Consider the following 21,888-nt stretch of genomic DNA (forward strand, 5'->3'; position numbering starts at 1 on the left):
GAGCACAGAGGTAGGAATAGAACCCAGGAGTCCTGGCTCCGGGCAGCCCACGCCCTGGGGCTCCCCTACCTGGCAGCGCTGAGCTGTCTCTGGGCAGAGCAGAGGGAGGCGTTTCCATACACCTCACCCTGCTGCTATCTAATCTGGAGTGATGGGCGGCCCCTCTCCAGGGGGTGATCCGGCCCCAGGGCAGGGACTGGCTGGCTGTCGGGGGGGGGAAGAGGCTGGGAATGGGGCATGGGGCCTTTCCCCACTGGGGGACGCTGGCTCTAATCCCCAGGGTGGGGCCTGGCTGGCTTGGGGGACTGGGAATGGAGTACGGGGCCTTTCCCCTCTAGGGGGCGCTGGCTCTGATCCCCAGGGTGGGGCCTGGCTGGCTCGAGGGACTGGGAATGGGGCATGGGGCCTTTCCCCTCTAGGGGGCGCTGGCTCTGATCCCCAGGGTGGGGCCTGGCTGGCTTGGGGGACTGGGAATGGGGCATGGGGCCTTTCCCCTCTGGGGGACGCTGGCTCTAATCCCCAGGGTGGGGCCTGGCTGGCTCAGGGGGCTGGGAATGGGGCATGGGCCTTTCCCCTCTAGGGGGCGCTGGCTCTGATCCCCAGGGTGGGGCCTGGCTGGCTCAGGGGGCTGGGAATGGGGCATGGGCCTTTCCCCTCTAGGGGGCGCTGTTTCCAGGTCTGACTGCTCACCTGGGGTCATTTCTGAGCTCTGCACGCACCCTGAGCTGGTCAGCAAATCGCTCTGGGCCTCAGTGCCCTGACCTCCCTCTTGCCCGGCCTGCTTAGGGGTGAGGCTCTCTGGGCAGGAGCTGGCTCCTCGGCTGTGTCTGTGCAGGGCCTGGCACAGGACCGCTAGGCACCGCACACTACACGTGCTAACGTAACGCTCCAGCTCCTCGCACGGCGTGCCCGGCCCGTGCCGCGGGCAGCAGGCAGAGTGCCCAAGGGCGCAGCCCACACACTGTTTGGCGACTGATCTTGGGGGAGGGTCTCTCTGTAATGCCCCGATGGAGGCTATAAAACACAAGGGTGTTAGGGAGACATTTAAAACCAGGGTCCTGCCCCTGACTGACAGCTCCTTCCCCCCCCCCTCAGGCCTGCCCCTGCAACATAAAGGAAGGTTTGTCCTATCCAGGCTGATGCCAGCCCAGCACCCAGGGACTTTCCTGGGTAAAATGAAGTCACTTTACAAGGCAGTTCGACAACAGCCCGGCATTGTCTGCATCCCCAGAGGGGGAAACTGAGGCACTGACCAAGCCAGCGTTCTGCCCAGGGTCATGCAGCGAGGCCTGGAAGTCCTGGTCCCCAGCCCCCTGCATGAGCCCTCCAAGAACTGGGACAGAACCCAGGAGGTCTGGCTCCCCCAACTCCTCCCATGGAGCTAAGCTGGTCTGGACCAGCTGTGAGGGGCTGTGACTCCTTTACACTGTTGGGGGGCTCAGAGGCTCCCTGAAGCAGGCGATTCAGCGCCCCAGGGCCAGCACTGTTGGCTCCTGCACCTGCCGCAGGCCGTTCTGCTCCGGCCTGCGCTATTTGCAAGGGAAACTAGATTGCTGCTTCCAGGCCGGGGGAGCCGCGTTCCCTGGGAAGCTGCCCAGCCCCACAAGCTCCTTTGGAATGGGCAGCCCCCTTGCGCCCCATGCCCTGCTCAGCCCTGGGAGCACCACCTGGTCCCAGAGCAGAGCCCCCCAGCCAGGCCAGGCAGGGCTGGACGTGAGCCTCCTGGGAGGGGGCCGGTCTGTGAGGAAAAGCCTCTCTAGGGCCTGGGTGAACTATCGATGGGGGGGGACGCTGTTCTACTGCCATGCAGGGGCCAGAGAGAGCCCAGGTTCTCCTCTAGGCTGCCCTGGGTGCAGATGGAGGAACCCCCTGCCCTGGGAAGGTGGGTCCAGGGGCTAATCTCTCCCCCTCCCCCGGTTAACAACCTGGGCCTAATTTCCAACTAATTTGTCTGATTCGGCTTCCAGCTCCCAGCCCCGTCGAACCCAACACTCCACGTCTGGGGTGGTTTGGGTCCTGCCCCATAGGGGACTAGCTACGCTGCACAGAGCAGCAGGATGCTCCTTCCCAAGGCTGGAACAGCTCCCGTCCGAGGACAGACGCCAGCCCGGGGCCCTTCAGCTTAGAAAGGAGACGACTGGGGGGGCTAGGAGAGAGGGCGAGAAAATCAGGCCTGAGGGGGAGAACATAAGAATGGCCAGACTGGGTCAAACCAAGGGTCCATCCAGCCCTTGTCCTGGCTGCTGACAGCAGCCAGTGCCAGGGCCCCAGAGGGAGTGACCCTAACAGGGAATCATCCAGTGACCCATCCCCTGTCGCCCATTCCCAGCTTCTGGCAGACAAGAGACTAGGGACCCCGTCCCTGCCCAGCCTGGCTAGTAGCCATCAATGGACTCCTGGCCTCTGTGAACTTTTCTGGTTCTTTTCTGAACCCTGCTATAGTCTTGGCCTTCACAACATCCTCTGGCGAGGAGTTCCACCGGTGACTGCGTTGTGTGAAGAAACACTGCCTTTTGTTTGGTTTAAACCTGCTGCCTAGTAATTTCATTTGGGTGACTCCTAGTTCTTGTGTTATGAGTAAATAACCCTCCCTTCTTTCCTTTCTCCACACCAGGCCGGGTTTTATAGCCTTCGGTCATATCTCCCCATAGTCGGCACTTTTCCAAGCTGAACAGTCCCAGTCTCACGAATCTCTCCTCACACCGCGGCCAGTCCAAACCCCTCCTCATTGTTGTTGCCCTTTTGTGAACTTTTTCCAATTCCAACAGATCTTTTCTGAGACGGGCCCACCACGTCTGCAGGCCACGGTCACGGAGTGGGCATCCCGTGGATTTACACGTGATGTTTTCTCTTATCTCCCTGTCCTAACGATCCCTGCTGTTCTGTTTGCTTTTCTGCCCACTGAATGTTTTCAGAGACCCAGCCAGTGAAAGGCAGGAAGTGACTAGGGAGGGTTATTTGCCCGTTCCCTGGGGTCCCCGATGAGGTGAACAGGCAGCAGGTTCCTACACCAGAGCAGCGCGTTTCCATGCAATGCACTGTTAACCTGTGGAACTCATCGCCAGGGGATGTTGTAAAGGGCCCAGAGTATAACTGGGTTCAGGAAAGAACTGGGTCAGTTCAGGGGCAGGGCTGGGAGCTGGGGGGGGGGCTCGGCCAGCAGCTCTGGTCTGGTCTCTGGCCAGGCTGCTGGGGTCCGGGGCTAGATGGACCCTGGCTGAGCCAGGGGCCATGGAGCTGCAGGAAATTGCTGTTCATTCCCGGGGAGATCTCAGGTCACGCGGGGCTGTGGGGCGCTTTCCAAGGGGCAAAGTCAAACCCCAGCCACAGGTGGGGGGCTGAGCGGACCCCGCCCCGCAGGCTCCCCCCAAGACGCCAGCCATAGCCGCGTGGGGTCAGGTCCCGGGGCTCGCAGGGCCGGGCCGGCCGTGGGGGAGGATTTAACCGGGGCCCCCGGAGCCGGGGCTGGGAACCACCCAGGGGCGGGGTCGCCCCACGCCCACTCGTGAGTTTCCTGTTGACTCACAGGGTCACATGGTGCCGGGGCCCCTCCTGCTCCCTGCGTGGAACCGAGCAGTCAAGTGACCGACCGGGCAGCTGCGTCCCGCGGGAGGAGGCAGGAGCCGGCTGGGTGCAGGGAGCGGCCGCTGCTTTCCGGGGGGAGACTGAGGTGAGGGGGGCAGGGGGTCCCGGAGGGGGAAGATCCGGCTGGGGGGAATTCAGGGGGGCAGCGGGGATCCGGAGGCGGGGATTCAAGGGGCCGGGGGGGGGGGGAATCCGGCGGGGTGGGGGGCCGGAGCCGGGGGGGGGAATCCGGCGGGGTGGGGGGCCGGAGGCGGGGATTCAGGGGGCCAGAGGGGGGGGGGGGGGAATCCGGCGGGGTGGGGGGCCGGAGCCGGGGGGGGGAATCCGGCGGGGTGGGGGGCCGGAGGCGGGGATTCAGGGGGCCAGAGGAGGGATCCGGTGGGGTTGGGGGGGGGGTCCGACAGGGTCGGCCTTTCCCTAGGAGAAGGGGCGGGGGGGCGCTGCTCTCCCCCCCCCGCCGCGGCTCTGAGCTCTGTGTCCCCCCCCAGCACCGGGCGCCATGGCGTTGGAGGGCGGCATGAAATGCGTCAAGTTCCTGGTTTTCTTCTTCAACTTCTTGTTCTGGGTGAGTCGGGCCCGGCCCCCCCGCCCCCCCCGTTCCCTCGGGTGACCCGAGCCGGCTCCTGCCCCCCAAGTCTCCCCATGGGCGCGTCTCCTTCCCCCTTCGCGGGGGCCCAGGCTCCAGCCCAGCTCTGCGGGGGGGGGGAAGCTGGAGACTCCCCAGGTCCCGGGAGCTGGACCGGGCGGCGCTCCCCATGGACTGTGGCAGGTGTGGGGGGTCGGGTCCCTCGGACGTGGGGGGCTGAGCCCCTCTCTAGCAGGGCAGGGAGTGGGGCTGGGTGGAAGGTCTCCATGGGCCTGTTGTCCCGTCACTGCAGGGTTCCCGGACCCCCCTTAGAAGCAACTGGGCTGCCCCATGGCCGGCTGGAGGCCCGGCTAGATGGGCCCCAGCTGGTGCTGATGTGTGGGGCCGAGGGGCCAGTTTGGCTCATTAGAGAGACCAGGAGATTCCCACTCCCAGCTCTGAGCCCCTCTGACATTGGGAGGGAGCTGGGTTCTTGGTTCTGGCCCAGCCCCAAAGAGGCTCCTTTCCCCTGCTGTGGGGGCCGGACGTCGGCTAGCTGCAGCCCAGCTCTGGTGGCCAGTGCGGGGCTCCAAGGGGCCCTAAAAACACGCAGAACATCACTAATGCCAATGCCGGCCTCACGCTGGGGGCCAGGGAGGCGAGGAAGTTGGCTAGAATTGTCACGAACCTGGTGCCACTCAGACCTTTGTGGCCACACCGGGACTCTCCCGTAACTGTTTGCAGTATCAGGTCTATGACAACACACTTGGTGCTCTGACTTTACCTGGCAGAGAGCATAGTACAGGCCTTGGCTAGTGATGGCACTGCCCAGCTCATGCCCATGGGTTACAGGAGTTTCCATTTAACGTGTCTGGAGGGTGCAAACCAACCCAGAATTGGAGGTGAGCAGATGGGGCCTTCCCTGGCTGCACCCGGCTCTCCACTGGGGTGAGGCACAAGGGGTTGGGCCACGAGGCTTTTTCTGGTGCTTCTGGGCAGGAGATCTGGAGGGTGTCTGCTTGGGAGCGACTGACTTATTTAGGGGGTGGGCAGCTCATCCTAAACAGGAGTCAGCTGGGGAGGTGTGGCTCCCCACTCCCATGCCAGAGTAGCTGGTGATTTATGGCTAATAGCCCAGCGGCTGCACTGTCAACACAGAACTAGCCAGCATTAGGCTTCAGAGGTAACGCCCCGATGCAGTGAGTGGGTCATACACATTTTTCCCAAGAGCGGCTGGAGATTTTGTGCCTGACTGCCAGGGCCGCTCGACAGCATATTCAGCGGCGATAGAATTGCCCTGCTGGCTAAGCCCAGAGCAGGCCTGGGGCGGGCAGTGCCAGGGCTGGCTTCCCCTCCCCTCGCTGGCCCTGGACAGATGCCCCCTCCACGCAGGGAGCTGGGCCTCCCTGGCCCGTTCGCCCCTCGACATCTCTGCTGACGCTGCCACGGCCTGTCCATGACCCAGTGACCTCCAGGGAGCTGGGCCCCCCGCCCCGAAGGAGATGCTGTCGCAGCCGGTGTCATGTGCCATCCGAACGGCCCAGGGGAAGTGGCTGGTGGGGAAAGCAGCGCCTAACGGCTCTGGGCTTCGATCGTAATCGGGCTGCGATTGCCCAACGGAACTGGCCGGAGGAGGAGGGCGCGTCCTGCCGGGAAGGGGGGGCTGAGTCACCCTTCGTAGGTGGGAGGAGCAGCTTGCACGGGGGTCTCACTTGCCCAATGGCGGGAAGGAGCCAGGGCCTCCTGTCCGGGCCCCACCCAGCCAGGGAGGTCTCAGAGTTCGGTGGAGGGGGCATGTGCCCAGCCCTGGCCACTGTCCCTCAGAGGCTGGCAGGCCGACCCTCCAGACCCGCTGGCACCGGGGAATCCCTGGGCGGTGCTGGAACACTCGTGCCAGGGATATGGCCCAGGTGCCAGCAGTCAGGTTCAGCGGTGGGTGGTGCTGGAGCGCCCGTGGTGCCAGGGATATGGCCCAGGTGCCCCCAGTTGGGCTCAGCGGTGGGTGGTGCTGGAGCGCCCGTGGAGCCAGGGATATGGCCCAGGTACCCGCAGTCAGGCTTAGCGGCGGGTGGGTGCTGGAGCCAGGGCAATGAGCGCCTGGCCCAGCAGTGGCCCTTGTGACCCCAGTGGCTGGGTCGGTATCTCCCCTTGGCCCGGCATGGATGGGGGGCAGCCCTCGGTGAGTAGCTCAGGGGAGCGTCCCTGGTGTTTGCACAGGCAGGCAAGCTGGCCGCTCTGTTTACCCTCCCCAGCAGGTAAACACACTTGGGCACATGGGGCTTTCCTGGGGTGGGGATCCCAGCAGACCAAGCGTCACTGAAAGGGCTCTGGCTGGGGTCTCTGACTGATGCCCTGTGCTGCCCTCCCCACCCCAAACACCAGCGATTAAGGCTCCAGAAGGTAGAGCGGCCTCATTCGGCAGATGGGGAAACTGAGGCACGGGCAGGGACTTGGCTGTGGCAGAGTTGCTACCAGAACCTGGGGGCCTGAGCCACCTCTGCTCTAACCGCTGGGTGTTGCTCCCCTCCCAGGGTGGGGATGGGAACCCCAGAGGCCTGGCTCCCAGGGGAGGGGGAGCCCAGGGCAGCTCGCTGGCTGCAGCCGGAGGCGATTTGTTGCAGGGCCGGTTGGGTCCCGCTTTGCACCAAGAGCTCATCCTGCTGGTGGGGGTGGGGGTTGAGCCAGGGCTGGGCTAACGTGGCTGCGGTGGGGCCGGCATCAGCCCCGGGATCCGGGGGAGAGGAAGGGGGTCGAGCTTGGCATCGGGCCCTGTAGCAGAAAAGCCGGTGCCAGGATCCTCTGCCCCCTGCGAGGCCTCACAACACGCACGCACACACACACACGCTCACGCACACACACACACCCCGCCTGCGAGCAGGCCAGGCCGGAAACCCGGGCTCCGGAGTCGTCCCCCCCTCCCCCCCGCCATGTAGCTGGGCTGGAGGAGGAGAAGAAGAAAGGCGGCTGGGCTCTGGGGGGAACAGGGAGGGCAGGGTGGAGGGGGGGCATTATTCCCCTGTTGGGGACCCCCAGGCCCGGTCACACCCGGGGGTGGAGCCTGTTCTCCCATGTGGCTTCTTCCGGTTGCACTCCCCCCACTGGTTCCAGCTGATCCTGACCGTGTGCACAAGGAACCCCCCCTCGGGGGGGCTGAGCAGGGAGAAAGGGGAGGTCCAGAGTCACAGGACACATACCCCGGTGGGGGGAGGGGCTCCATGGGGTCACAGTGCTCGGACCTGGGGGGTGCTGAGTCCCCAGCTCTGTCCTGCTGGTACCAAATCACCCCCCCCCCCCGCTCAGTGGGGTGGGGCCGGGCAGGGGCCTATGATGTGGCGGAGCAGTGCTGCCCTTGCCCAGCAGAGGGCAGTGGGGCGCACACCCTGTCTGCCCCGCTGAGTGGGGCCAGGGCGGCTTGGTCCCTGCCAGCCTCTGTCCCGGGACTGACCTGGCCCAGTGTCCCCTCCCCTCTCTCTGCCCCTTGATGCCAGGCGAGTGGGTGGAGTCCACGCCCCGTGGTCTGTGTTCCTTGGGCAGGGAAAGGTAAATAGGGCCGGGCGGGGCTGTTTGGGAAGGGGGTGGAGGCTGGCGGGGGAGGGGGGGTGAAGTTCAGGGGAGTTTGTGCTTTGAGATCCTCAGACAGGATGGGGAGATGAGGAGGCTGCAGGGCCTGGGTCTGTCTGTGGATCGCTCTCTAGGGCCAGGTGGGACTTATTGGGAGGTTCTCACCCCTCCCCTTGCTCCGGATTGTCTTTAGGGTGGGGGTCTCTCTGCCCCCGCCCCCATTCTGGTGTCTGAGGTGCTGCCAGGGCAGCTGGTGTCTGCATGGCATTGCCCTGGCACTGCTCAGGGGCTTGGGGTGCGAACCCCAGTGTCCTGGCTGAATTCTGACTGGGGGGAGGGGTATCCCTAACTCTCCAAACCCCTCCCCCAGGAGGGGATACTGGGCAGGACCTGCGGGGAGAGAACACCTTTCTCCAGCCCTGCCCCAGAGGTGGCTGCATTTCAAGCGTGGCTGACATGTGCTTTGGGATCCTGGGGGGACATTTAAGCTCTTGTGGCAAATAGAGGAACTCCCTGAGGATGGCAGGACTGGCACTCACATCCCTTCTTCTCCTCGTTCCAAAAGCCACCCTGGCTATGGGCGAATCCTCATCGGCTGCCAGCAGTATGGGGCTGTGACACACAGCTGAGCAGGTCAGGTGCCATCCAGCAGAGGGGACATGGCAGCACGTTCTTGGCTCTGGTGGGGCCCGGGGCCAGCCCAGGGCCCCTGTTGCCTGGGTCTGGGAGCGGTGCTGACCAGGCCATGCGCGGGGTTGACCTGTGCCCGTCCTCCCCAGCTCTGCGGTGTCGCCCTCATCGTCATCGGGATCTTGGTGCAGATCGATCTCAACAAGACGCTGATCATGAGCAGCGCTTCGGCCTCGGGCGCCCCCATCGTCATCATCGTGGTGGGCGTCGTCATCTTCTTCGTCTCCTTCTTCGGCTGCTGCGGGGCCTCCAAGGAAAACTACTGCATGGTCACCACGGTGAGGGGGTGCAGCCAGCGGCAGAGCCGGGGGGGGGGCAGGATTCAGGGGCATCACAAGGGTTTAGGGCTGGGGGGCAGAATTCAGGGGCATCACAAGGGTTTAGGGCTGGGGGGCAGGGAGCCAGGTGGGGCTGGGGGGCAGGATTCAGGGGCATCACAAGGGTTTAGGGCTGGGGGGCAGGGAGCACGGGGGGGGGCTGTGGGTCAGGGCTGAGAGGCACCACTCACCCCCTCTCCCCCACAGTTCGCCATCCTGCTCACCTGTATCTTCCTGGTGGAGATCGCAGCTGCCATCGCCGGGTACATCTTCAAGGACAAGGTGGGCACCTTGCTGCCGTGTGGATCCCGCGATGGGGGGGTCCTGCTCCCCCGGCGCAGGTGTCTCTCGGGGAGACGTGCTTGGGGCTGCCAGGGGATCGCCAGTGGGGCTCAGCCTGGGTCCAGGCCTGCCCAGCTGAGGTTGTGGGTGACGTGAGAGCCCACAAGGGGGCGCTCAGTCCCGGCAGCCCTGTCCCTCTGGGGCCGCATGTGGCTGCTCTGACCCCCTGCTCCCCCCCAGGTCCGCACTGCGCTCCAGGTCGGCCTGGAGGACGCCGTGAGGAAATACAGTAACGACTCGCTGATACGGGACACCATGGACGAACTGCAGAAGACAGTGAGTGGGGGGGGGGGACCTTTCACCCCATTTGGGGGACCAGGTGGGGTGTTGCTGGACCAAGGTTCCCTCTCACAGCTGGGGAGGGACCCAGGAGTCCTAACTCCCAGCCACGTGCTCTAACCACTAGACCTCGCGCCCCTGAGGCCAGACAGCTCCCGTTTGCTCTGATGCCTGGTTCTCTCCTCGTCTGCAGTATTCCTGCTGCGGCGCCCATAACTACACCGACTGGTTCGACTTCGAACCGTTCAAAAGCAACCACAGCGTCCCCAGATCCTGCTGCTTGGCCAACGCCACCACGGCCACCTGCAACATCAATCCCACCACTGCCACCATCAACATCCGAGTGAGTTCCAGCCTGGGACCGGGGTGTGTGTGGGCAGGATGGGGGGGAAAGGGGGGTTTGCACTGTCCCAGCTGGGGCGGGGGGTGTGTGTGCATGGGGTGCGGGTGAAAGGGGGTTTGCACTGTCCCAGCTGGGGTGGGGGTGTGTGTGTGGGCAGGACAGGGGGAAAGGGGGGTTTGCACTGTCCCAGCTGGGGCGGAGGGTGTGTGTGGGCAGGAGGGGGGGAAAGGGGGGCTTGCACTGTCCCAGCTGGGGTGGGTGTGTGTGTGTGTGTGGGCAGGATGGGGGGAGAGGGGGGTTTGCACTGTCCCAGCTGGGGGGGTTGTGTGGGCAGAGCTGGGGGGAAAGGGGGGTTCACATTGTCCCAGCTGGGGCGGGGTGTGTGTGTGCATGGGGCGCGGCTGAAAGGGGGTTTGCACTGTCCCAGCTGGGGCGGGGTGTGTGTGTGTGCAGGATGGGGGGAGAGGAGGGTTTGCACTGTCCCAGCTGGAGGGGTGTGTGGGCAGAGCTGGGGGGAAAGGGGGTTTCACATTGTCCCAGCTGGGGTGAGGGGTGTGTGTGCATGGGGCACGGGTGAAAGGGGGTTCGCACTGTCCCAGCTGGGGTGGGGGTGTGTGTGGGCAGAGCTGGGAGGAAAGGGGGTTTCACATTGTCCCAGCTGGGGCGGGGTATGTGTGTGCATGGGGCGCAGATGAAAGGGGGTTCGCACTGTCCCAGCTGGGGCAGGGGGTGTGTGTGCATGGGGCGCAGATGAAAGGGGGTTTGTACTGTCCCAGCTGGGGTGGGGGTGTGTGTGTGGGCAGGACAGGGGGGAGAGGGGGGTTTGCACTGTCCCAGCTGGGACTGGTGGTGTGGGCAGAGCTGGGCGGAAAGGGGGGTTCACATTGTCCCAGCTGGGGATGGTGTGTGTGTGGGCAGAGCTAGGGAGACAGGGGGGTTCACATTGTCCCAGCTGGGTCGCTGAGCTCCCTCGTCGGCTCCTCCTGCAGGGCTGTGCGGACAGCGTCGAGGCCTGGCTGAAGAAACACATCGTGATCGTGGCGGCCGTGGCGCTGGGCATCGCCTTCTTCGAGGTACTGAGCACCCCGCCCCATGGCATGCCCCGCTCTGGCTCCTGGCCTCGCCCCATGGCATGCCCCACCCTGGCTGTTGGCCATGCCCTGGCCCCTGGCCCCGCCCCATGGCATGCCCCACCCTGGCTCTTGGCCACGCCCCATGGCATGCCTGGTGCCTGAGTCTGCACATGGGCAGTCTGAATGGGCCAGGCAGTGCTGGGGAATCCAGAGTGTCGGACAACTTCCCGTGCCCTAGATCCTGCGGCTGGGGGTGACCTGGAGGTGCCCCTCCCTCTAATGGGCTGGAGAGCGAAGGTCGCAGTGCCCAGCGGGTGGCGGAGGGGGGGTCATTGACATCGCAGTCGCCTGACGCCTCGTCCCCTCTTGCAGCTCCTGGGCATCGTCTTCGCCTGCTGCCTCATGAAGGGCATCCGGAGCGGCTACGAGGTCATGTAGCGGCTCGGCCAGGACTCCGGGGGGGCTCCCCGGGGCGCGTCTCTGCCCCTTTAAGCCGTCAGACCCGCCTTCTTTCCACAGCGTCCCCTGGTGGGCAGATCCTGTCCTGCAGTGGTTACCGTATTCCTTCTAATGGACGGGCAGCAGGTGCCTTAAACATTTGCCAAAACCCCTCTCCCTTTTCTTATTTTAGCTGCCCCTCCCCCCCACCTCTCCAGTACCAGGAGAGGGGAGCTCGGGGGGGGCGGGTCTCTGTCTTTGGGGGGAGGGGGGAATGTTGATATGTTGAAGATGGGGGGGGCACAATATTTTGAAAATAAAAAGCTTCCCCAGAACCCTCCATTCTGCTGCCTCTGGGGCTCCTTTGGCCCAGGCTTGGGGGGCAAGGGGGAGATTCAACCTAGTCCCGTCTGGTGTCCATTCCCCCCCCCCCCCAGCCGTGGTGGGGCCTCCCCCAGCTCTGCTCCCGAGGGGCAGCTCTTGGGTGGGGGGCGGGGGGGTTTCCCAAGTGCCTGCTGGCGCGGTGACTCAAAGTGCCCCAGTGCCCCCCCCCCGCCCCCAGGCCAAGTACCGGCGTCGGCCGGGCTCGAAGCAGGTGTTACCTGGGCTGCCTGGGGGAGAGGACGTGGCCTGGCAGCCTGGGCTGGGTCAGGGCCGTGAGGGGGATTCCCACACACACGGCCTTGGGGGTCCTAGGGAGCAACCCCCCCTCCGTCAGTGGTGAGTGGGGGGCAGGGCCTGCCCAAAGTGTTAACCCCTCTGCTGCTGCAGTGGGGGCACGACCAGGAGCCTGGGGGGCATTTCTCATCTTCGCCCCCCAGGTCCCTCTGACCCATGAGTCCCCAGCTCCCTTCCAGCCCAGGGCCAGTGACCACACACCGAGAATTTCACCCACCTGGGCTGGTTTGATTCTGTGTTTGACAGGTGGCCCCTCCCTGGAAGCAGCGTGGGAGGGGGCTGGACTCGTTCATCTCCCTCCCTCCCCCCTTTAATGTTTTTCAGCCCATAAAGGTCTCTGGCAACTGTTGTCATGGAAACTTGTCCCGGCCCCTCCCCTCCGGAAGGGTCATGCTTCCTGCAGCGGGGCCCCGGGGGCTGGGTGGAGACAGGAGGGGCCCTGCTGTGCTGAGCAGCTGAGAGCCTGGCCGCTCCCCAGCCAGCAGGAGCCCCTGGGGGTGGGGGCGGGGGATCAGCTAGTTATGGGGTGAGGCCGCTGGGGCCCCCTGCTGACCAGATGTGGGGCTTGGCCCTGGCAGCCAGTGGCCTCCTGGCGTCCCCTCTGCCCCCCACAGTGGGCGCAGGCACCCATAGGGGACACCCCCTCCCCCCGCTCCATCTCCGGGTCCCCAATGGCCAGCCAAGGGGGTCCGTGACCCATACATGGGCCGTGAAGCTGAGACCCAGCAGCTCGTCTCACCTGGGGGCAGCTTGCTCCTGCCTGCTTGGATTGGGCAGGGGCCCAGCTCTGCCCCCCCCAGGGAGCAGCCCCATAGCTGTACCCCCCCCATCTGGGAGCAGCCCATCCCCCATAGCGAAGGAGCTTTGGCTTTACTTGGGGCCTGGCTGCCCCCACTGGTGAGGGCTAGTGGGACACCCCGAGGGGGCATTTACTGTCTCCCAGCTGGGCCCCCTGCTGGTCACATGTGAGGCTGTGGGGGGGGGGGCAACCTACCCAGCCCCCAGCTTTGCAGGTTCAAGCCCTGGGGCCGGAGCCAGCAGGATGTGAGCTGTGGGCATGTGGGTCTGGCCCTTCCTTTTAAAAGGGGCAGAGCCTGCAGCCCCAGGACAGTGTCGGCACCCGCTGCCTCTGCCCAGCCCAGGGACCCGCTGCCCAGCCTGGGGCCGTGTCTCTCGAAGCTCCACAGGGAACCCAGACAAGGGTCCTGCTTTCCAGTGTCCTGGCCCCAGCGCCCCCTTGAGCAACTGGGCTGAGAACCCCAGAGTCCTGACCCCCCACCCCTGGTCCCCTCCCTTCCCAGCATCTGGGCTGAGAACCCCGGCGTCCTGACTCCCACCCCCAGCCCCCTCCCTTCCCAGCAGTGGGACTGAGAAACCCGGAGTCCTGACACACACCCCCGGCCCCCTCCCTTCCCAGCAGTGGGACTGAGAAACCCGGAGTCCTGACCTCCCTTCCCAGCAGTGGGGCAAGCCCCACGGCACCTTGCTCGCCTCTGGCCCCTCAAGCTGTCTCGCACTGAGCAGGGGGCTGGCGGGAGGCGAAGCCCAGCTGGGAAGGGGACTCGCCTGATCCCTGCCCCCCCCTCCCCCCGGGGGAACGTGAACAGAGCTGAGTGGGCCGGGCCTGGCGTCTTTTGGGGCCGGTTTATTTCCAACAGGCTGTGGGGCACCGGAGCCCGATCACATTCTTTGGGCTCAACCCCATGCAGTGCTGGGGCTAGCGGACGCGGAGGGCCGGCTTTGGCAGGATCGTGGCCAGCACCATATCCACCAGGAAGGCCGGCAGGTAGGAGGCCGGCAGCCAGAGCAGCTTTGCGTCCCAGCCGGCGCTGTAGCGCGTCCGCGGGTGCTTGGCCTGCAGCGCGTGCTCCATGCAGCTGGTCACCTTGCTCAGGTCGGGGTCACAGATGAAGTTCATAATGAGCCGCTGCACCTTCAGGTCTGGGGGGCGGGGAGACCGTGAGGCAGGGCCAGGCACAGCCCCCCAATGCATGGCTCCCATTCCTGCCTCCTGGGCCACTGCCTCCATCCCCCCATGCACCGGGCACCCCTGTGTTAGCAGCAAGATGCTGCTACCTCTGGGGTGGAGCATGGCAGCTGTTTAGACAGGGATCCCTTCCCTGGTGCTGAGATTCAACCACCTCAGGGTGGGGGCAGTGTTCATGCAGCAACTGGGCATGGGAGTTTAGGACAGGAAGTGAAGGCAGCTCCTGCATCCAGCAGAAGGCACAGCACTTCCTGTCTCGTCAGGGCCACGATTCTTTTCTTGTGCCCCCCGCCATCCCCCACATCTCTGCTTCTGCAGCACCTGGGTCTCACAGCCCCCACCCCTGCAGCTGGGAGGGATTCCCCATTTGGTGGCCACAGGGGCTGGACTGAGAGACATGGAGGAGGGGGGAGACAGAGAGAGCAGCCCCATGGGGTGAGTGCAGGAGCTCAGCTGACTCAGTTTCCCCCTGGCAGCTGGGTGGCACCAGCCCTGTTCGGCAGCTGGGGAAACTGAGGCAGGGTAGCAGGCAAGTGACTTGACTGGGGGTCTCAGAGGATGAAGGGAGCCCCCCATTCTCCTTAAGCCTGTGACCTGGGCTCCCCTGTGCCAGAGGCTGCTGGATATGGGGGGTGGGGGCTAGAGCCCCAGCTCTGGGGGTTGGCCCTGGGCCCCTGGCACTCACACTGGTGGAAGAAATCCTCCCCGTAGCTCTGCCTGGTCTCGGGCTCCAGCTGGCTCCACAGCTGCTGCAGAGAGGCCTCGATGGTGTCCAGGCTGGTCACGGCCGTCTTGAAGAACCCGGGTTCGACGATGGACACGCGCACCCCGAAGTGGTACATGTCCCGCCTGCAAGGCAGCGGCATGAGCAGGCCCCGGCCGCGTGGCCTGCTGGGGAAGTGCCCCGTAGGCCTGGGAGAGCCTGGGGGGGCAGGGACCAGGCCGGATCCTGAACGGAGCTGAGCGGCCGGGGCCCAGGCGTTAACTCCATGTCCAGAAGAGGGAGCCAACTCTGCCGGGGTGCCGCATCAACGTGGGGGCAGGGCAAGAACCCAGGAGTCCTGGCTCTCTTCCCCTCACCCCCCTCCCAGAGCCAGGAGAGAACCCAGGAGTCCTGGTTCTCTTCCCCCGCCGCTCTAACCACTAACCCCCACTCCTCTCCCAGAGCCAGGGAGAGAACGCAGGAGTCCTGGCTCCCAGGCCATCCCCCAGCAAAGAGTTGAAGGATGGGGGGTAACCCAGGCCTGCTCTGAGAGGGGGCCCTGCAGAGGGCACTACCTCCCAGTGTGGTATAACAGGGGGCTGGATGTGGGGGGCTGTGTGCCGGGGGGGCTCACCGCAGGCTGTCGGAGAAGGCCTCCACCGTGTACTTGGAGACGCAGTAGCCGCCCCCGTTGGCTGAGAGCCGCCCCAGGACGCTGGACGTGTTCACCACGCGGCCCCGCGCCCGCTTCAGCAGCGGCAGGAGCCCCAGGGTCACCTCGATGAGGCCGAAGGTGTTGACCGCCAGGACCTGCCGGAAATCCTGGATCCGCATCCACTCGGTGGGGCCGATGGGGTTCGCCACCCCCGCGTTGTTCACCAGCCCGAAGAGACCTGCCAGGGCGGGAGCCGGGGTGTTCCCTGAGAGCCCCCCCCAGGGTGCCTCTGCCCCCTCATGGCGCCCCCGGGCACCTCTGCCCCTCAGCATGCCCCTGCCAGGAGCCCCCCAGTGCCTCTGCCCCCCCGGGTCCCCCCTGCCGGGAGCCCCCCTAGTGCTCCTGCCCCGCCCCGCACAGTATCCCTGGCTGGGTGTCTCCCCCCCCACAAGCACCTCCACACTGCTCCCCACAGCACCCCCTGCTGGGAGAGGCCAGGCGATTTCCCCCCCCCCGGCTCACCTTTCTCCCCCACCTCAGCCCGCACCCACTCCACGGCCCGCCGGATGCTCTCACTGCTGGTCACGTCGAGCAGGGTGGCGCGCAGGCCGGGCGAGCTGCTGCGCTGCAGGTTGGCGGCTCCCGTCTGGGTCAGGCACCCGGCCAGCACCCGGAAGCCCTTCCTGTCCAGCCGCTTGGCCAGCACATGCCCAAAGCCCGAGTCGCAGCCCGTGATGAAGACATGCTTGTCCTGGATGCTGGCCAGGGTCTGCCGGTCCCGCAGGTACCAGCCCAGCGCCCACACCAGGGCCGCCAGGCCCACGTAGAACCACATGGCTGGCACCTGCGGCCAAACACACCAGCCTCAGCGCTGATGCGGAGGGGGCTGCGCAAGGAACCCAGGCGTCCTGGTCCCGCCCCCCCTCGCTCTAACCACTAGTCCCCACTTCCCTCCCAAAGTCATTTCACAGGGTGTTTGCAGCAGGGTGAGGCAGGTGCCCTGAGCAGGGGGTTGGTCCCCTGGCATCAGCCCACTGGCTTCGGGCAGAGACTGGGGGGAGGGGCGCGTGGCCTGGGAGGGGCACTTACCACTTGGCAACTCCATGGTGCAGGAAGCCCCCCAGCCCCCCACCCACTTCATGGCCCATCACCCCCTCTCTGTGCAGCCTCCCTCCCTTGGGGTGCAAGAACCCCCCAGAGCCATAGCTCCCCCTTACCCCCCACGGGCCGGTCGCCGTGACAACCTGCCCGAACTAGGCCGTGGGCGTGCTGGGGATTAGCCGGGATCAGCGCGTCAGAGGCTGCCTGGCGCCCAGCTCCCGTGAGGAGGGGCCGGGGGCCTCTTCCCTGTTACAGAGATGGAGAAACTGAGGCACAGAGTGGGGACGGGCCGGGCCAGGGTGGCAAAGCCCGAAATGGAACCCAGGCATCCCACGAGTGATGGGGCTGCCCCCCCGGTTGGTGCCCCATGCACCCGAGTTCTGGGCAGGGAGCTGGGCAGCGTGAACCTGGCCACTGGCTCCTGCAGTCACGAGGGGAGAGCTCACCCCCCGCACTGTCCTGGGACATGCTAAGCCCCCTGGGGCTCGGAGGGGGGGGGAGCTTCCTGTCATACCTGCTAATCCCCCTGGCCAGGGGTGTCGGTGCCTGGACCCCATGTCACCTGCATGCCCCCCCCCACAGGTGCCCTGGACGGGGCGAGCGGAGCCATGCAGGTCACCCCCTCGAGCCCCCAGAGGACCCTGCCTTGAGCTTGGGGGCTTGGAAGGGGTCACGGGGGCGGGGCAGAGTGACATCTGGGCTCTGCACCTGGAGGCACTGGGGGGGAGGGGCACGCTGATCCGCAGGGTCGGGGGGCCCAGCGCTCCCCCCCCCCAAGAACCAGGGTTCTACCGAGGGGCTCCCGGCAGGGGCTGGCAGGCACGGGTGAAGGTGCATCCCATTCCCTGGCCCCGGAGGCAGAGCGGGGCCGGCTGCCCAGTGCCCTGTGGCTGGCGGCGGGGGGGGGGCATTACCAAGGGGGATTAGCCCCGTGCTCCTGAATCCCCTGAACAGCGAGAGGCCCGGCCGGGGAGGAGGTTTCATAACCTCGAGGGAGCTGGGCACATCCCAGTGAGGGCCCCTGGGTGCTGGCACAGGCCGGGCCGGGCCAGTCTGTGCCTCCTCCAGGGGCTGCACCCTAAGTCTGTGCCCCCCCATTCCAGTTCTCCTGGGGGGGGCAGGGTGCCCAGCAATCCCTGCTGTGTTAGTCTCCCTCACCCCAGCGGCTGCCCTGGGATCCGGCTGGGTAGGCCTGGTCCTGCCCACCTCCCCCCGCCCCAGCAGGTGCTGGTGCCAGCGTTGGAAGGGTTAACAGAGGGGCCGGCTGCCTCGCCCAGGGCCCAGCTGGCCTGAGAGGACCCCCCCCCCCCGAACGCGCCTCCCGCAGGCAAAGGGTCGACAGGGTCGTGCCCCAGGCCTGCAAGTGCCTTGAGAGGGTCACACGGGCCCCCTGGCTCCACACCAGCCCCAGCACAAGCGAGATGCGGGAATGGCTGGACCACTGCCCCGGGTGGGCACAGCAGGACTTCGCTCGGGGCAGGTTGGGGGGGGAGCTGCCTGCATCTCGGCACAGCTCCCGAGGGCCTCCCCAGGCACTGGCTGAGCTGTAACTGGGTGCCCCGTCCATGGCACAGGGAACATGTAGGGCCGGCTGCCACAGGACGGGCTGTGTTTCAGGTCGGTAAACCGAGGCACATAGCGGGGCAGGGGCTGGCCCACAGACCCAGCACAGGGCTGGGAACAGAACCCAGGCTCCTGATGCCCCTCTGGGCTTTCAGCCCACGCATGGTGAGTCTCCGCGAGCAGCCCTGCTAGTGCCCCTCCAAAGCCCGGCCCCACACAGCCTCGGGCTGCAGACATCGGGCGGGGGGGGGAAATCAGTGGCTGAGCCACTCACCCCATCTATGATCTGCACCAGCCACTAGCTCACCCCCCACGGGCCTGCACCCCCAACACACGGCAGCCTGGCCCTGGGCCCCAATTCACACCCCCCCCCAGCGCTGCCTTCGCCCCACATACCGCCCTGCTGTTCAGACCGGCTCTGGGGCTGGGGCTGGGGCTGGGGCTGGGTCGTGCTGCCTGGGGCTGAGCCACACAAGTTCTGCGCCAGCCAAAGTCCGAGGAAGAGCTGATTGCCCCCCCCCCACGCACGGGGCGGGCCCTGCCAGCCGGCATTAACCCCTGCCAGGGCCAGGCCTGCAGAGTCCCCCAGCACGACGCCAGGAGGAGCTGGGCACAGCGGCTAGTGCCAGGGAGGGGCGGGGCTGGCTCTGCACCAGGCCAAGTCCAGAGGCAGAAGTGGGGCCCTGCCCACCCATAGTGAGTGCGCCCCTAGGAGCCCCAAGCCCCCAGCAATGGTCAGGGGGCATGTGCCCCACAGGCAGGCAGTGAGGGGTAACAGGGGCTCTGGAGGGGACCAGGGCAGCCAGGCCAAGGTACGGGAGCGTGACAGAAGGAGTGTGGGCAGGGTAAGGGGCCAGCGGCGGCCCAGGCGTGGGCAGATGCCAGGAGCTTGCCATGTTGGATCCACTGAGCTGCACAAGGTCGGGGGGGGCAGTCTGGTGCATGACTGCTCTGTGCCTCAGTTTCCCCAGCTGTACAATGGGTGCCCCAGGGTGAATTCCCTCATGGCACGTGGGGCGGGGGAGAAGCAGGCTCCCTGCCTCCCCCCGGCCCCTGCATGGTGGCAGCGAAGAGACGCCAGGACCCACTGGGCAGGTCGGGGTCATGGGACCAGGCTGGGCAGGGGAGGGCAGAGGAGGAGGTGGCTCGCAGGCCCCTGGGTGCTAGAGGGGACCCCAAGTGCCCAGGCACAGAACAGGAAACCCCCCTGCCAGGCCCCAGGCCTGGCCCAGCTTGGGGGGTGGGGAGGGGGATCAGCGCAGGGACCATGTGCTGAGTCTGGGGCTGGGGTGGGATTAGCAGGCGCCCGGGTCACACGGCTCCTTTGTCCGGGGCCCCGAGGTGGATTTAAGTGCGAAAGAGGATTTGGGGGAAGGGAGGGGAGGGGAGGGGGAAGCCATGACCCGGCACAAATTCCCCCTCCCCCATGGGCCAAGTTCCTCCCATGGCCAGCGCTCCTGCCCTGCCCCCCCTCACATCACCCCCTGCTGGGACCCACTCCCCCCCCCCCGGCCAGTGCTCCTACCCCGCCCCCCACAGCATCCCCTGCTGGGACCCACCCCCCGGCCAGCGCTCCTGCCCCGCCCCCCCACAGTGCCCCCTGCTCTGAGCCCCCCCTGGCCAGTCCTCCTGCTCTGCCCCCCCCTCACATCGCCCCCCTGCTGGGACTCACCCCCCGGCCAGTGTTCCTGCCCCCCCACAGCGCCCCCTGCTGGGAACCCCCTGGCCAGTGCTCCTTCCCTGCCCCCCCACAGCGCCTCCTGCTGGGAGAGCCTGGGTTCCCCTTACCACCCAGCTCCCCCCTTACAGAGGCTCTGACACGCAGCCTGCTCCAGCTTAACTGATGCATTTTATTCCATTCCCCAGCGAAGCCGCCCTGCAGCACCGGCCCGGGGTGGGGACAGGATCTCACCCCCCACCTGCCCGAGCCAGCCGCCTTCTGCCCAAGCCCGCTGCTGCGAGCCACTCAGCACAGGGGCAGGCGACCTGCAGGCCAGTGAGAGGCTCCAGGGCCTCCACCCAACAGCTCCCCCGTGTGGCAGGGCACCAGAGGGCCCAGCAGCCCCCAGGGTCAGAGCAAATCCCCTACGGCTGGGGTCCCCCGCGGGCTGGCAGGACGGGGCCTCTCCCCGGGGGTGACGCTCAGAGACTTGAGGGCAGGAACACGGGCAATGGGTGTGGCCCAGGCGAGGGGGCAAACGGCTGACTGTTTCTGCCGGGCGGGCGCAGCAGGGTGAGGGGTGTCCTGCGGGCGGCTCAGCATGACGGCCAGGCAGAGGTGCGGGGGCTCTGGCCGGGCGGGGGCTCAGGAGCTGGAGGGCTGCAGCTGCCCCTTGTAGACGTACTCCAGGGCGGTGGCGATGGTCCGCATGTCCAGCTCGATGCTGCGCGCCCAGTTCTCCACGTCGCCAATCTCCTGTCGGGCAGAGGAGGCGTCAGGGCCCTGCCTGCGGGGCTGGGGGTCCCCTCGAGCACCCTACACCCCCCTGCCTGGGCTGGCTGCTGCCCGGCCCCCGGCCCCCAGGACCCACCCGCCCTGGCTGCACTGCCTGTGCCCAGGCAGTTCTCCCTTCTGGCCAGCAGGTGGCATCTTTCCCCATTCAGCACCGTGCACAGGAGCGCAGAGACCAGCGGGGGGGGGCCACTCCACAGCGGGGTCACTCCCCAGCCCTGCTGGTGCCCCTCACTCCCGACCTGCAGCCCCTGCCAGCCCAGCCCAGCCCTGCCAGTGCCCCTCACTCCCGACCCACAGCCCCTGCCAGCCCAGGGCTCCCCTCAGAGCTGCCGGTGCCCCTCACTCCCGACCCGTAGCCCCTGCTAGCCCAGCCCTGCCGGTGCCCCTCACTCCTGACCCCCAGCCCTGCCGGTGCCCCTCACTCCCGACCCGCAGCCCCCCGCTAGCCCAGCTGAGTGCCTTCTGAGTGCATAGTGCCCGTCGCGCTGAACCATCCATTCCTTGCACCTGGGCAGCTGAGGCTGCTCCACTCATTGCACCAGAGCCCACTGGTGCAGGGGTCCCAGAGCCAGCGTAGGCAGGACCATGAGGGAACACTCCCGGCATTGCCAGCACCCCCCACGCCAGGCAGACGGTATGTCCGGCGCTGAGGCTGCAGGTGGGTGAGGCCGGGAGGGGGGTGCTGGGCGCTCGGCCATGCCAGCCCGCTGGGTGGGCAAAGGGGAGGAGTTGGGTGCCAGCAGGAGGCGCGTCGGGCGGCTTTGACTCTGCAGCGAGAAGCACCGTCCCGCCGCCCCCCACGCCTGCCGGGCACAAGGCGGCTCTGAGGGCTCCGGCCAAGCCAGGCTCAAAGGGCCGATTCTCTGCCCTGGAGCTACTGCTGTGGGGAGGCCGGAGGGAGACGAAGCCCTGAACAAACGGCTCTGAACCGAGAGCGCAGGAGAGGGCCGGGGTGGTGCCCATGCCAGCGTGATGGGGGCCCAGGCCTGTGTCAACAGAAGCCGGCACCAACCAGCTGCCTCCCCCCACATGGTGCCCTCCCCCTGCTTCACGGCCGAGGGCCCCAGGGAAATCCGAGCCCCCTCCCGCCAGCAGAGAGGGTTGCTTTCCCTCGAGACTCTCTGGGGGCCCTTTCCCAGCCCTGGGCTGGAGGTGGGAGGGCACCTGCCTGGCATTCCTGTCTCTGCCCTCGGGGCAGGGCAGGGGGCAGCCAGGCAGGAGATCCACCCCCCCAAGGGCGTCCCGGGGCAGACTGACCTTAAGCGCCTGGTTGAAGTTCTCCACCATGCTGATCCACTGGCCTGTCTGCTTGGCGAACTGGGCAGCTTGGATCTGCAGCGTCTTCACCTCATGGTCCAGCTTCCTCTGGTTCACGTAGGCCTGGGCCACCCTGGGCAGGGCAGGAGGGTGATCAGCCAGCCCCCGGCCAGCCGCCCTCTCGGGGACATGCCCCCTGCATCTCCGTGTCGCCCCCTTCAGCGCCAGGAGCCAGGGGCCCGGGCCGGGGCAGGCCCCGGGGGAGCACGCCCCGGAGTGGGGGCGGAGACAAGCGC

The 21,888-nt window shown here is 66.6% G+C and overlaps 3 protein-coding genes across 6 annotated transcripts in view; 1 reads left to right on the forward strand and 2 right to left on the reverse strand.

Annotated features, from left to right (window-relative positions):
* Positions 1 to 3,531: 3,531 nt before the first annotated feature.
* Positions 3,532 to 11,533, forward strand: CD63 (CD63 molecule). 2 transcript variants are annotated; one of them, XM_050924737.1, is made up of 8 exons: positions 3,532 to 3,670; positions 4,074 to 4,150; positions 8,491 to 8,679; positions 8,926 to 9,000; positions 9,241 to 9,336; positions 9,533 to 9,682; positions 10,672 to 10,755; positions 11,128 to 11,533. In XM_050924737.1, exons 2-8 carry the CDS (start codon positions 4,085 to 4,087, stop codon positions 11,191 to 11,193), a joined length of 726 nt encoding a protein of 241 aa, XP_050780694.1. In that variant the 5' UTR covers positions 3,532 to 3,670; positions 4,074 to 4,084; the 3' UTR covers positions 11,194 to 11,533. The 2 variants fall into 2 exon arrangements, with proteins under 2 accessions (XP_050780694.1, XP_050780695.1); XM_050924738.1 differs by having other exon boundaries at positions 3,593 to 3,616.
* Positions 11,534 to 13,340: 1,807 nt separating this feature from the next.
* RDH5 (retinol dehydrogenase 5) lies at positions 13,341 to 18,411 on the reverse strand. Its single transcript, XM_050924753.1, has 5 exons — positions 18,277 to 18,411; positions 15,739 to 16,060; positions 15,196 to 15,454; positions 14,544 to 14,707; positions 13,341 to 13,812 (listed from the first exon to the last, which is right to left on the reverse strand). The coding sequence occupies exons 2-5, from the start codon at positions 16,049 to 16,051 to the stop codon at positions 13,589 to 13,591; spliced, it is 960 nt and encodes a 319-aa protein (XP_050780710.1). The 5' UTR covers positions 16,052 to 16,060; positions 18,277 to 18,411; the 3' UTR covers positions 13,341 to 13,588.
* A 1,528-nt stretch (positions 18,412 to 19,939) lies between these two features.
* Positions 19,940 to 21,888, reverse strand: part of BLOC1S1 (biogenesis of lysosomal organelles complex 1 subunit 1) — an 82,171-nt gene continuing 80,222 nt past the window's right edge. For all 3 annotated transcript variants that reach the window (XM_050924758.1, XM_050924760.1, XM_050924759.1), the window contains exons 4-5: positions 21,593 to 21,725; positions 19,940 to 20,296 (exon numbers count right to left, since the gene is read on the reverse strand). In XM_050924758.1, coding sequence (XP_050780715.1) covers positions 20,186 to 20,296; positions 21,593 to 21,725 — 244 coding nt within the window. In that variant the 3' untranslated portion in view covers positions 19,940 to 20,185. The remainder of the gene's footprint in view (positions 20,297 to 21,592; positions 21,726 to 21,888) is intronic.

The sequence above is a fragment of the Gopherus flavomarginatus genome, chromosome 16 (assembly GCF_025201925.1).
Source record: "Gopherus flavomarginatus isolate rGopFla2 chromosome 16, rGopFla2.mat.asm, whole genome shotgun sequence".
NCBI classification, from domain to species: Eukaryota; Metazoa; Chordata; order Testudines; family Testudinidae; genus Gopherus; species Gopherus flavomarginatus.